This window comes from Calidris pugnax, unplaced genomic scaffold, assembly GCF_001431845.1.
Source record: "Calidris pugnax isolate Ruff unplaced genomic scaffold, ASM143184v1 scaffold252, whole genome shotgun sequence".
In the NCBI taxonomy this organism is placed as follows: Eukaryota; Metazoa; Chordata; class Aves; order Charadriiformes; family Scolopacidae; genus Calidris; species Calidris pugnax.
Window position 1 is genome coordinate 1,947,372 of NW_015091118.1, and position 12,475 is coordinate 1,959,846.

Consider the following 12,475-nt stretch of genomic DNA (forward strand, 5'->3'; position numbering starts at 1 on the left):
GGATCAGTGTGGTCCAGCGGTCTAATATAAAACATTTGCCTGAATTGCCTGTGAATATCTTGGATGCTGTAATATATGTGAACTGTAAATAGAATTTTATATATATATGTATATAAATATATGAAAAATTAAAGTTATAGTAATTTTGCAGGTGCTTTGTCGTTCTGAACTGAATTAATATTTAAAACAACAAGAACAAAGCCCTGTATAGCATTTTAGCATTTTGCAAGCCCAAATTCAATTAAATGGGCCCATTTCACATATTTCAGAAGTATTCTACTCTGACGTAACAGGGTGAATTTAAAGAAACGTGGAAAAGTTTACTCCTTGTACATCAGACATCTTAAAGCTATTCCTGGCATAATTTAGGATAAAGTTGGAGTTTTTTTCAAAAAAATGCTAAAGTGTGTTTTTCTTATCATTTAAAGTTTTTCAAGAGTGAGTGTGTAGGTTTGGTGTTGTATTCAGAAGCAGTGCATGTTATTTAGGGTGTTTTTTGACAAAAAAGTAATTTCATTTTGTCTGTTTTTTCCTTGAGTCTAAAATGCAAGTGTAAAATACTAATGTTAACTAGAGGGAAGATTTCGATTAGATATTAGGAAGAAATTCTTTACTATGAGGGTGGTGAGACACTGGAACAGGTTGCCCAGAGAAGTTGTGGATGCCCCATCCTTGGAGGTGTCCAAGGCCAGGCTGGATGGGGCTTGGAGCAACCTGCTCTAGTGGGAGGTGTCCCTGCCCATGGCAGGGGGGTTGGAACTCGATGGTCTCTAAGGTCCCTTCCAACCTGAACCATTCTATGATTCTATATATTCAGCACCTTTATTGAACAATAACGGAGCAAAGGGAGGAGATGACTTCCATGTGAAGTCGAAAAGTTCTATATTCAGCGCCTTTATTGAACAATAACGGAGCAAAGGGAGGAGATGACTTCCATGTGAAGTCGAAAAGTTCTTCTGGGGGTGGGGGCTTTAATTTTGGCCTCTGTCCACCACCTAGCTGCCAATTTCAATGGATTTTGCAGGAATGTCATTATCTTTGAGATGTGTAACTGCTGAATTTGGTTGAGATTAGACTGTAGGTTCTAGAGGTGTAGGTGAGGACTGATGGACAAGAAACTCTAATTTCTTTAGGAAATGGTTCTCAAAAGCAGCCTGTCTGAGGCAGGCTGGCATGCAAAATAATATGGGCAATAAGAAGAAACTAACTGTAAAGTTTTTTTTGATTTCTGGGATTAAGACAGCTGGTGGGCAAAAGCTGGTGAGAATAGATTTTGTAGGAAACAAAATCTCAGCTTCAAGTGTTTGAGAGAATATTATTCCCTGATAAGAACCTACGCTGTTCAAAGCTGAATTAGGAACACCTTTGTATGACTTAAGGATGATGAAAACAACACTGGAGAAAAGTTATAGTTGTCCAGAACTGGGTATTTTAAGTACAGGAAATGTATAGCTGAAATCACACTGATAAGGAAACCGGGAATGCTAAGGGAAAGGAAAAAGAGGCAAGAAACTAAATAGCTCATGCAAAAGATGTGATAAAATCAGGAATAGAAATTAGCATTTCTGTTTAAAAGTTACATTAGGGAATTGAAGGAGAGTGAGGTAAGTTTGATGACTTGATATCGTTGCTCCTTTAATTACATTCATTTATAGTCATTCTGTGAAAGTTATATTATGCTGAAATATATTATGCTGGATGTAACCTGAAAAGTTATATTATGCTCAAGGAGTTTTAAGCTGGGAAAGGTGAAATAGATGCTAAATACCTATAGAAATACTAAAATACCCCCCCAAAAAAACAACCTGACACAAAATCACTCTTTCATGTATCTATATTTAAGGTTATCTACATTATTGTTGTCAGTCATTTGAACAGAAACAGGTGCAAACCACACAGTCTGTGTAATGGGTAATCATTGACATATTTTACTCATTTGCTGGGAATATTTGCATCTGTAAAATAGTAATGAATGCAAGTTGTTGCAAGATGAAATTATTGTTCAGGAGTGCAAATAAGCTTTTGAAACCTGTTTGCATTCTAAATTTTACTCCAACATCTATTGGATTGAATTGCAATTTTATTACTTTGGCACTAGTTCAAGCTATTTATTATTGGGCTAAGGGCATAGTGTTTATCTAGATTTGTTACATTATGTGGTATTCTTTGTTCCAAGCAATTGGATATTTTTCTCTCTAATTTGTGTTAATTTATCATTGATTTAGAAAAATCACTAGGGAAACAGATATGTCTTTTTAATAATCAAGGAGAAGAATGCTTCTTTTCTTGACGTGGCTCAGTACAGTGTAGCTCTAGGTAGAGTCTGTATGCAAATGCAGTTTGCAAGGCTGTTCCAAGATCTAGTACTTCACCAGCTCACAGAGGAGTTCAGGTTGGAAGTCACCTCTGGAGATCAGCTAGTCCAACCTCCCTGCTCAGGACTTTGTCCAGTTGACTTCTGAGGATTTCCAAGAACGGAGGCTTCACTGGGCAACCCATTCCAGCACCTAACTGTTCTCACAATCAGAAAGTTATTTCTCAGATCAACTTGTGCCCATTGCCTCCTTTCCTGTTACTGGCTGCCGTTGAGGAGTCCTGCTCAGTCTTCTTAATTCTTCCCACCAGGAATTTAGTTATATGCATTGCTAAATTTCCCCCCTGGGTCTTTTTCAGACTAAACAACCCCAGTTTCTCAGACTCTTCTCCAAGCTCTTGATCATCTTTGTGGTCCTTTGCTGGATGCTCTCTGGCATGTCCTTATATATGTAATTATGAATTTTCAGTCTTATGAAGCCTGTTCTTCTCAAGGACATTGCCTATTAAAGCTTAAACTATATTAATTTTTGCACACAACACAAAGGCAGTGAGGTATTGGTCAAGAACATACTTTCCGAAGTTTTGCTTCACTCCATAGTTTCAGAACACCCTTTGTTGGGAAGGAGGTTTATTTTGTTAGGAGACCTCTGAAGAATTTGATCCAATGCTGTAGGTTCCTGCACCAATCTTTACTGCAATTAGCCTTGTACGAGTGAGAGACTGTTTATATCTGAAAGACGGAAAAATTTGAACTATTTCAGTTTCCGAGTGCCTGAGCACCGTGGAGGATTACAAGCGACCGTGTGACTCCACGTCGTGTCTAATCACTCTCACAGCAGGAAGGGATTGAGTTGTTCTTACGTCCAGCCTTACTGTGTGTCTGTCCTACTCCTGGTCCTCGCACACAGACAACCTGGGTATTTAAACAGAGCTGGACGTACACTTTTACTGAGTGATAAATGTTTTGGATTTGTTTTATGGAGAATTTTCTATTTCTGCTGCTCTGAAAAGCTCTGTTTAAGAAAGCTTTCCAGTTCAGAAGCAATGGGAAGCCTTTTAAGAAAGGGGATTTCTCTTTGGTCTGCTTGTTTTTTTTCACATGAAAAGTTTTCATTAGTCAAATTCTTGACTTCCAGAAATTGGAGAGAAATTTTCTTTGTGACAACTTTCTTTGTGACTATTGGAAAAATACAATCAACATAACTGGAAATACTCCCTGGTAATTGAAAATGAACCATAAAATCTGCCTAATGGCTATTAGTTATTCTCTTAAAACACAATAATGAAAATCAAGGTTTCAAAAGTCATCAAAGTTCACGTCCACCCAGGCTGGCCTAATGTAGCAAGACTTCTCCTGCTGAGGACGTGCTGATTTTCTCAAGAGGCCTCCGAAAACAAAGAAAATCTGGAAAACAAAAAAGCCCTCAAATCTCCAGCTGTCCGAGTATTAAAGTCATGGTTGGGGGGCTTAAAGCTGAACTATGTCAGGGAATGGGTAATGAACTGAAAATGGGGCAGTGTCACATGTAATTCATTTCTTGTGGTGTGGAAACTAAGAATTTACCATGTCTCATGGCAAAAATCTTCTCCTGTAGGGACTAATCACTGAAGCTGTTAATTTTTCCCTTCTTGCTGAAAATTCCAAGTGCAACCTTCCAACAGCAGTCCATTTGATGGTGTTTCTGCTCATGTTTGATGCCATATATCAAGGTGCAGTTTTAGGAGATGAGTGCTGTGTGTGAGACAGGGTCTGCTGTGAGCAGCACACAGACCTCAGGCAAGAACATGTTGCAGGACCACTGAGCACCATCCTCCCAATGAACCACACAGAGCCTCTTGCTCCTATATTTTTTTGTTCCCTGTGCTGGTGAAGGAAAAATAAGCCTCTACAAAAATCTTTTGTTGAAGAAGATACATCTAAACATTATTTTGAGAATATAAAAATGATGCTTATGCCCCCCTCCTCCTTGATTCTGATGCGATGTCTTGGTGGTCAGTGGGAATGTGGCATTGACTTCAGTTAATTTGGGAGAGTTTCATTTTAGTCCTACTACTGAGTAATAATGACTTAAGAATGAGCTGTCTTTAAGGAAGCATCATGTCTTTCAATTCTATTTATCCCCTTTAAGTGTAGGTTATGCATGTTATACTCTGTGTGTCTCTGGATTGAGCAATTATGTCCATAGTGTTACCCAACCAGGTATGTGTATGTGGGGAAAAATTTTGCTTCATTGACAGGCACCTTACAATAGCATAGAATCACAGAATTGTCTAGGTTGGAAGGGCCTTTAAGGTCATCTAGTCCAACCATATTATGGGGGGAAAAAAAGAAAAAAAAATTACTTGATTTTTAAAAAGTTGTTATCTTTGCAATTTTTGTTGTCATCCATTCTGAGTATTTTGTTTCACTTGTTCGTGTGATATGTTGGCTGAAGTTTCTTTCTGCTCTTTTCTTCCTCTTGTAATTATTATTAAGCTAGATAAGGATTTTTTTTTTAAATTAGGAAAGAGCAACTCTCCTTAAATAATTTGAAGTCTCTGTAGCCGTAAGGTATTGTACTTACTTTCTATGCATATATATTTGTGTATGTGCCTTTTTTCTAGCTAGATACCGTATGAAATGAGAAGGCGGCTATGTGAGAGCCTAACAGAACAACGTTTTTACAGCTGATAATTAAGGGTTTATATTTTATAGCCTGGGATAGGACTTGGAGACCTGGGAGCACCAGAAGATACAGAATAGGATGGGAGGTGTGTCCCCATTGCTCGGGGTTGGAGCTGCCTGCCAGCTGAGTTTCAAAGGGTTGATCAGTTTGAGGAGTGAGCCTGGACCAGCTCTACCAATGTGATGTGTTGTAAAATAGCTCTTCTTCCCTCTTTTAGGAAGGCGCAATAGTAAGGCCCTGCTGTTTGATTTGTTAGTCGCTGTTTTTATACTTCGGTCTCTCAGTCGTTGTGCATCCTCAAAATCAGTGGAGTCTTGTGAAGAGTTTTAAGGAAGGCTGTTTCATTGGCTCCATTACAGTGTGTGTTACATTTGTTTGCTGTGGTTAAGATAATACGAAATAAAGGGGAAGAGACTTGATGAGTGTTTTTTGAGAAAACAAATGAAGGGTGCTGCAGTGCTTAACTCATATATGTATATATGGAATGTGTGACCTAGAAAATAAATGGTTTAATTTTATCTTTTGTTCTTTCATGCTCTTCTGAGTGGCAGGTGCTCCCCGTCTTGGCTCTGTTGCCTCCTACATTTGCCAATTACAATCATTTAATCGCGATCAAACAACAGTGCTTTAACATGAATCTGTATAATCTCTTGTTTAATAACACATAGTAGTGTTTCTTTTGATCTTATCAGCCTAGAGATTGCTTGAGGCTTGCTGACAGAAAAAAAAATCAGAGCCTCTAACAGCTGAAGTGCTGTAGGTGTAGCTCAATTGGCCAAGTGCCCAATAAGGATCTGACAAATTGTTTTCTACGTTTTCCTAAAGCCTGTCATTTTTAAGGCAGCAGCAATGTTGCGGTGCTTCAGAAGTTCCCTAATAGAAGCTAGAAAAATAATCCTTATGTGGATGACCAAGATCATGACAATAGTTTTCACCAGTACTTTTTATAGCTCATGAAATTCTCCCCAAATATGGTGGATTTCAAGTGGAGAAGGACACCAGGTGATATAAAGGTTTTGGTTTGACAGGATTTACTATAGAAAGAAGGTAAACATTGCATAACTTGAAATGTCCAGAGGGAGATGATTCCTTATTACAATTATCAATTGGTATATGTCTTTTGGGATCAGAAAAAATTCAAACTTGGTAAAAGACAACCACCATTTTCCAACAAAACTGATTAAGGGCCTGGAGCATCTCTACCACAAGGAGAGGCTGAGGAGCTTGGGTCTTTTTAGTCTGGAGAAGAGAAAGCTGAGGGGGGATCTGATCAATGCTTATAAATACTTAAAGGGGGGGTGTCAAGAGGATGGGGCCAGTCTTTTTTCAGTGGTGCCCAGGGACAGGAGAAGAGGAAATGGGCACAAACTTGAATATAAGAAGTTCCACCTAAACATGAGGAGGAACTTCTTCACTTTGAGGGTGGCAGAGCCCTGGAAGAGGCTGCCCAGGGAGGGGGTGGAGTCTCCTTCTCTGGAGACATTCAAAACCTGCCTGGACACGTTCCTGTGCAACCTTCTGTAGGAGGACCTGCTTTGGCAGGGGGTTGGACTAGATGATCTCCAGAGGTCCCTTCCAACCCCATATCATTCTGTGATCAGAAAAAATCTGTGACTTTATCACGTTTAACTACTATTAAAAAAGCTCTTCTGTGGATAAATGGCTTGTTTTAAGGATTAAAAATAAAAAGGTGAAATAGTTCTTTTTTTCTGGATCATGTGTTTTAAGAGTACAAGTTTGTGACCACTATGCAAAACTTGTTAAACTGAAAATGTGTATGAAAAAGTAGTCATTTGAGAAAACAAGCACATATTGGTATTTAATCCTTATTTCTGTGGCAATACCTGTAGAAACATTTATTCATGATCGATTTAAAAATGTTTAATGGTAACTCCACTTTCTCCTTTTTGTAACTTTTTGAAGAAATTGGCTCAAGTAACAATTATTGGAGGGACTTCTTTTAACTGGGTTTTCAATTTCCCATGATTTTAAAAGTTTGCTCAGACAGACCTTAGCTGACAGTTCTTTTATTCTGTAGCACACAACATTCAGGAACCGGGAGCAGTAACTTTATTTTTTTTTTGTCATCCAGTGTAGATATAGCTCTCACATACATTGTGAAGTGGTTGACCAAGAAGGTGACGGTTCTCAGGCTTCATGGATGTGGTTGAAGTCAAGTGTTGATGTGCCGGGGGTTGAAACAGCCCGAGGTCTTCTGTGAGCCGGGCTTGACACTCGTCAGTGTTGAACTGTCATGCTGACACTAAATACTTCTGCTGGCTGATACCACCGATCTGTCCCTTTGCCCTCCTCCTGCCTCCTCCTTTGCCTCTTTCCCCTTGCACCAGGGGAGGTTTAGATTGGATATTAGGAAAAAACTCTTCACGGAAAGGGTTATCCAGCATTGGAATAGGCTGCCCAGGGAAGTGGTTGAGGCACCATCCCTGGAGGTGTTCAAAAGACAGGTTGACATGGTCCTCAAGAATATGGCTGAGTGATTATTATTTTATTGCTTATTTCTTAATTTTTTTGTCAGAGTTAGGTTGATGGTTGGACTAGATGATCTTGAAGGTCCCTTCCAACCTAGACGATTCTATGATTCATTTACATACATTATGTGTAGCTTCAGTGCTTTTTTCTTTTTAATTGTGAGGTCTATGTTACTTTATCCTAGGCTTCAGCGCTATTCTTCATTCTGACTGTTTGGGAGAACCAGTAGCCTCTCCTCAGAGACTTTTTTACCCCAGGAAATCTGATTATAATGAAAATGCTTAAGGAAAATACACATAAACTTTGCATTAGGTAATATGCACAAAAATTCAGAATACAGGAGACTCGAGTAGTTTTAGTAGTTTTGTCAATGTTATTTTTTCCTTTCTCTGGTCCAAGACTTCTATCTGTCTGTGAGGGCAAGTCATCTGTGATCTGCTGGGGTTACTGGGGCTGCTGGGAACTTCTGAATGTGGCTTCATGATGCTGTTTGTATGAGGGTTAAGCTTTCCTGGAAAAAAAATATAAAAAATACTGGCTTTGTCAGCCAACAGAGATCTGGAAAAAGTACGTCCTAAGTTTTGTCAGCAACTTTCCTCTTTATTTATTAAGGTTTAGTGTAGTACAGTAGAGTATAATGTAATCATTTCAATTACAGTGCTCACCTTACACACCAGATATGCTAACTTGTCCTGAAGCATAGGGCTTTCTCCTTGTACCCTGCGTGCAGCTCTATAAAAATGTTAAAATATTTAGGACATATCATTCTCGTTAGAAATATGTAGGTTTTCTGCTTGTTGTATCTGTTTCTGCAGCTGGAAAGTTTCAAGGTCTGTGTGTTGCCAAGCTCAATTTGTTGACCTTGTATCGTAAATCAAAAAGTGGTGGGACTCTGCAAGAAAAATCCAAAATGAAGACTTCCTGCTCGCTAGATTTTAAGGCTTAAATTCACTCAATGTTTAGAATATATTTCTGTAGGCCTTAGTATTTTTTCATTTTTTAGTATATTCATTTCTAAATCTCAACTAGGTATTACATACTGTAATGAAGATGCTACAAAAAAAATTCTCTAGACTGGGGAAAAGTTGAAACAAATGGCTTATGTTGAAAGTACCTTAAACTTGGAGCATGGTCACCCTTTCCCTTCTGTTTCTTGGTGCTATGATAAGATGACAATCACTGGGCTTTCCACTCTGGACTGTGCATTTAATGTAAAACATTCTGGTTTAGCTGCAGGTCTTGCTGTCCTTCAGCTGTGTAGATGTTGGGAGAGAGACTGTCAAACACACCCTGAGCTTTGCTGGGAGGTGTTTGCCTCTACTGACTTTAAACACCTCTGATAAAGGAGATTCCACAGCCTCACAGGCAACTATCTCTGGTTTATTGCTGCCCTGCAAGAGACCTCTTCCTAATATTTAACCTACGTTGTCTGTGCTGTAGATGTAGCTCTGTCTTCCTCCTCCTGTACTCCACGAGGCAGATTTGTCAGTATATGATAATTATATGAAAATAGTTGTGTTGGTCACAAGCTACTTCTTTCTTAGTTTAGGCAGTTTCCCAGCAGTCGTACGCTCCACACCTGCTATTTTCATCGTGCTCTTCTGGACTGTCCTGTTTTGTCTATGCTTTTCTTTAACAGTAGTGCCCAACACTGTATTTTGGGGTGTCACTAGCACTGGGTCATTGGTGTCACAGGCTGCTATGTGTTACCTCCTCTGCTTCTAAAGGAGCCTGTAATATTTTACAGTGCTTTCTGCAGCATTGCATTGCTGGTGCCTGTTTCCTTGTGATCTGTGGAACTTGTTATCCTCCTGTACCGCCTCCACAGTTGTTTCTTGTCATGGTTTTTATGCATGTGACTTCTCCTGCCAACTAGTTCCTATTTGTTTATATTGAATTTCATCTTGTTGACTTTGGGCAATTTAATCGCTTTGCGTGAAGACCTGGCCTCTGAAGGGTTTTGTGAATTTATGACATAATCTCTGTTCCATCATTCAAATCACTACTGAAGAGGGAAGCAAAACCTCTTTGGTGACCTCAGTTAAAATGCCTTTTAGTTCGATAATGAACTGCTAATTATTAGAGTTTTCTCCCGTAGTGTTCTTGAGCAGCTCCGTGCCCACTTAATTAGCATACACAACTGCCCCAATGGTGCATTAAAGTTCAGATAAACTACACCTGCTCCTTTACTTAAAATGTCTGTCAAAGAAGAAAATGACAATAGTTTTAATTTACTTGTTTGTTGTGTTGATTGTTTCTTGTGGTCTTATTATCTAGATGTTTATGAACTGGCTGTTTCAAGTAATTTATTCTAGTATAGTTATGGATATTACAAGTGGCCTGGTGGACAATCTGCTATTCTCTGAAATTCTCATTTATAAAAATTGGTACCAATTTCCTGTTTTCCGTGTTACTTTTTTCAAAGAATACTGTTAAGTCCTGAAGACGTCTGATAACTGTAGAGGTTGATGAAGTAAGTTCTTTAAGTGCTGTAAGTTTCCCAGATGTTACCAAATAGAATACAGATTATAGACAAATTGATGATAGGTGGATAGTGAGGTGGGCTGAAACCTGGCTGGGCTGAACCAACAGGTTTGAAGTGTTGCGATCAGCAGCACAAAGTCCAGCAGAAGGCCAGTCACTGGTTGTGCTCCCCAGAGGTCCATGCTGGGGTCAGTAGCATCTTCATTAATGACCTGGATGAGTGGGCAGGAGGCTGCACCCTCAGCAGGCTTCTGTAGATGATGCAAAACTGCGAGGAGCTGTTGCCGCACCAGGTAGTTGTGCTGCCACCCAGAGGAACCTCAACAGGATGGAGAAATGGGCTGATGGGGACCTCATGAGGTTCAACAAAGGGAAGTGCCAAGTTCTACCTCTGGGGAGGAACAATCCCAGGCACCAATATATGCTGGGGGCATCTGGGAAGCAGCCTTGCAGAAAAGAACTTGGGGGTCCTGGTGGATACCAAGCTGAACATGAGCCAGAAAATGGGGCTACCAGCCTCTTGGACTGCATTAGAAGAAGCATTGCCAGCAGGTCGAGTGAGGTGATCCTTCCCCTCTGCTCGGCCCTGGTGAGACACATCTGTAGTGTTGTGTCCAGTGCTGGGTTTCCCAGTATGAGACAGACATGGACATAGTGGAGTGAAGGGCCATAAAGATGATTAAGGGCTTGGAACGTCTCCCATACAAGGAGAAGCTGAGAGAGCAGAGCTGGGGTGCTTTAGCCTAGAGAAGAGAGAGCTCAGAGGGAATGTTAATGATGTGTATAAATACTTGTTAGGTTCCTCTCAAACTTATTAAAACAAAACAAGGTAAAAAAGGAATAAAAGAAAAAAATGGGCAAGAAAAACAGACTATTTACTGAAGTGTTTCTGATGTGCAAAGTCATACCATCCCCCAAACCCTCCCCCTCAAAAAAAACCCACAACCAAAAAAACCCAACCCAAACAACCTAACAACTGGTTCTTTGCTCATGCTGTCAAGGCTTCTTGTCCCTTCTGTGTCCCAGAAATGGCATCCAGAGATGAACTTTGGAGGTTTAGGGTGGATCTTTTGAAATAGAACTCAGGTTTAAGTTTAGGTCTGCTTTCACTACTGGTTTGAACTGAAATGTGTCATTGTCCTCACTTTACCATAATGATTTCATACAAAATTATTTCAGTTGTTCACATTTTTGATGCAGAATAATAAAATATGATCGTACTGATGAAGGAAAATTAAATAAAATGGGTAGTCTACACAGTAAGCACTATAATGTCTGTGTGACAATTTTAAGTTACATGGCAGAGGACTTAGAAAAGGGAAATGGTCTCATTGTAAGTTGTGTTTTTTTCTCTGAAAGTCATTGTAAGCTTTTCCTATTTAAATTTGATCACACCTCCTGATCTCTATCACCACGCAGCAGCCTACTGTTCTACGTGTTTATAACCTTCCAATGCACACTGCTGCCAGCATTCCCATTTCTTTTCACTTAAGCTATCTATATCCTATCGTGATTAAAACTTCTTGAACCCTTGAAAAGAAGTGCAAGTGTTTTCTAAAACATTTGTGATTTTTCAGTAAGTTTTTTGCCTCCTGAGTGATGGTATGAATGTGGCCCAGTGTATCTAGAACAGAACAGTATTTTTTTCTCTCTCAAGCTTTATTTGGCAAAAGATGGCACGGATTAAGGCAGGTTATGAATTTAAAGCATGGTATGGCTGTTCCTGAACCAGCTGTATGTACCAGCAGTCAAGGTGCAACAGCTTGTTGTTGTCTCAAGGAGGATGGCTTCATCCTTTCTCCCTTCTCTGTTCCTGGCGCTGCAATCCCCCTCCTTCCCTTCTGCTTGTGTCTGCTCTGGTGCTTTTACACCCTTCCAATCACCTCCTTATCTCACCAAAATGGCAGAAAACTCTCCAAAGTTTTGATTAACTTTTATTGTTCCTTGAGTTCATTTTCTTTAGCATTTTGGAGTCACTGTGCAGGTGGTAAAGGAGGAGGGAAGAGCCCCAGCAGAGAGGATGGGAGGAAGAAGAGGGATGTTCCCCTCTCGGTGTCGGGGAGCTGCTAAATTTGCTCACTGGCTCTTTTATAATGTACAGCAAGACTGGATTATTTCATTCTATTGTTTGATTATTATTTTACTATTTAATTTTTTTATTCCAGACTATTTGTGGCATCATCTGCTGTGTTTGTTGCCCCACTCCCCTGGTTTGGATTTCATATATTCTTTTAACTTCTACAGGAATGGCTCAAAGTCCACTAGAAACCAGAGAATCTTTTTTGGTGGATTCAGACAAGCTTTCATTCTGGCTCACCAGGCATATAAAAGAAGTGTAACTTTTATAGTAACAGTTGTAAAATCGTCACGATCCAGAACAGAACATGCAGTAGTAGAGTGATGTTTAATGTAATAACACTCGTTTCTCCTTCTTGTAGGTCCTTTTGTTCTGCATCACAGCTGCTCTGTTCATGTTCTTTTTCAGGTATGTTGCTAGTATATCTATTTATGTTTGTAAA

At 39.7% G+C, this 12,475-nt stretch overlaps 1 protein-coding gene across 1 annotated transcript in view; it reads left to right on the plus strand.

Moving 5' to 3' along the window:
• Window positions 1-12,475, plus strand: part of TMEM135 (transmembrane protein 135) — a 167,962-nt gene that overhangs the window by 94,397 nt on the left and 61,090 nt on the right. Inside the window, exon 6 of the mRNA XM_014958255.1 lies at window positions 12,395-12,441. Coding sequence (XP_014813741.1) covers window positions 12,395-12,441 — 47 coding nt within the window. The remainder of the gene's footprint in view (window positions 1-12,394; window positions 12,442-12,475) is intronic.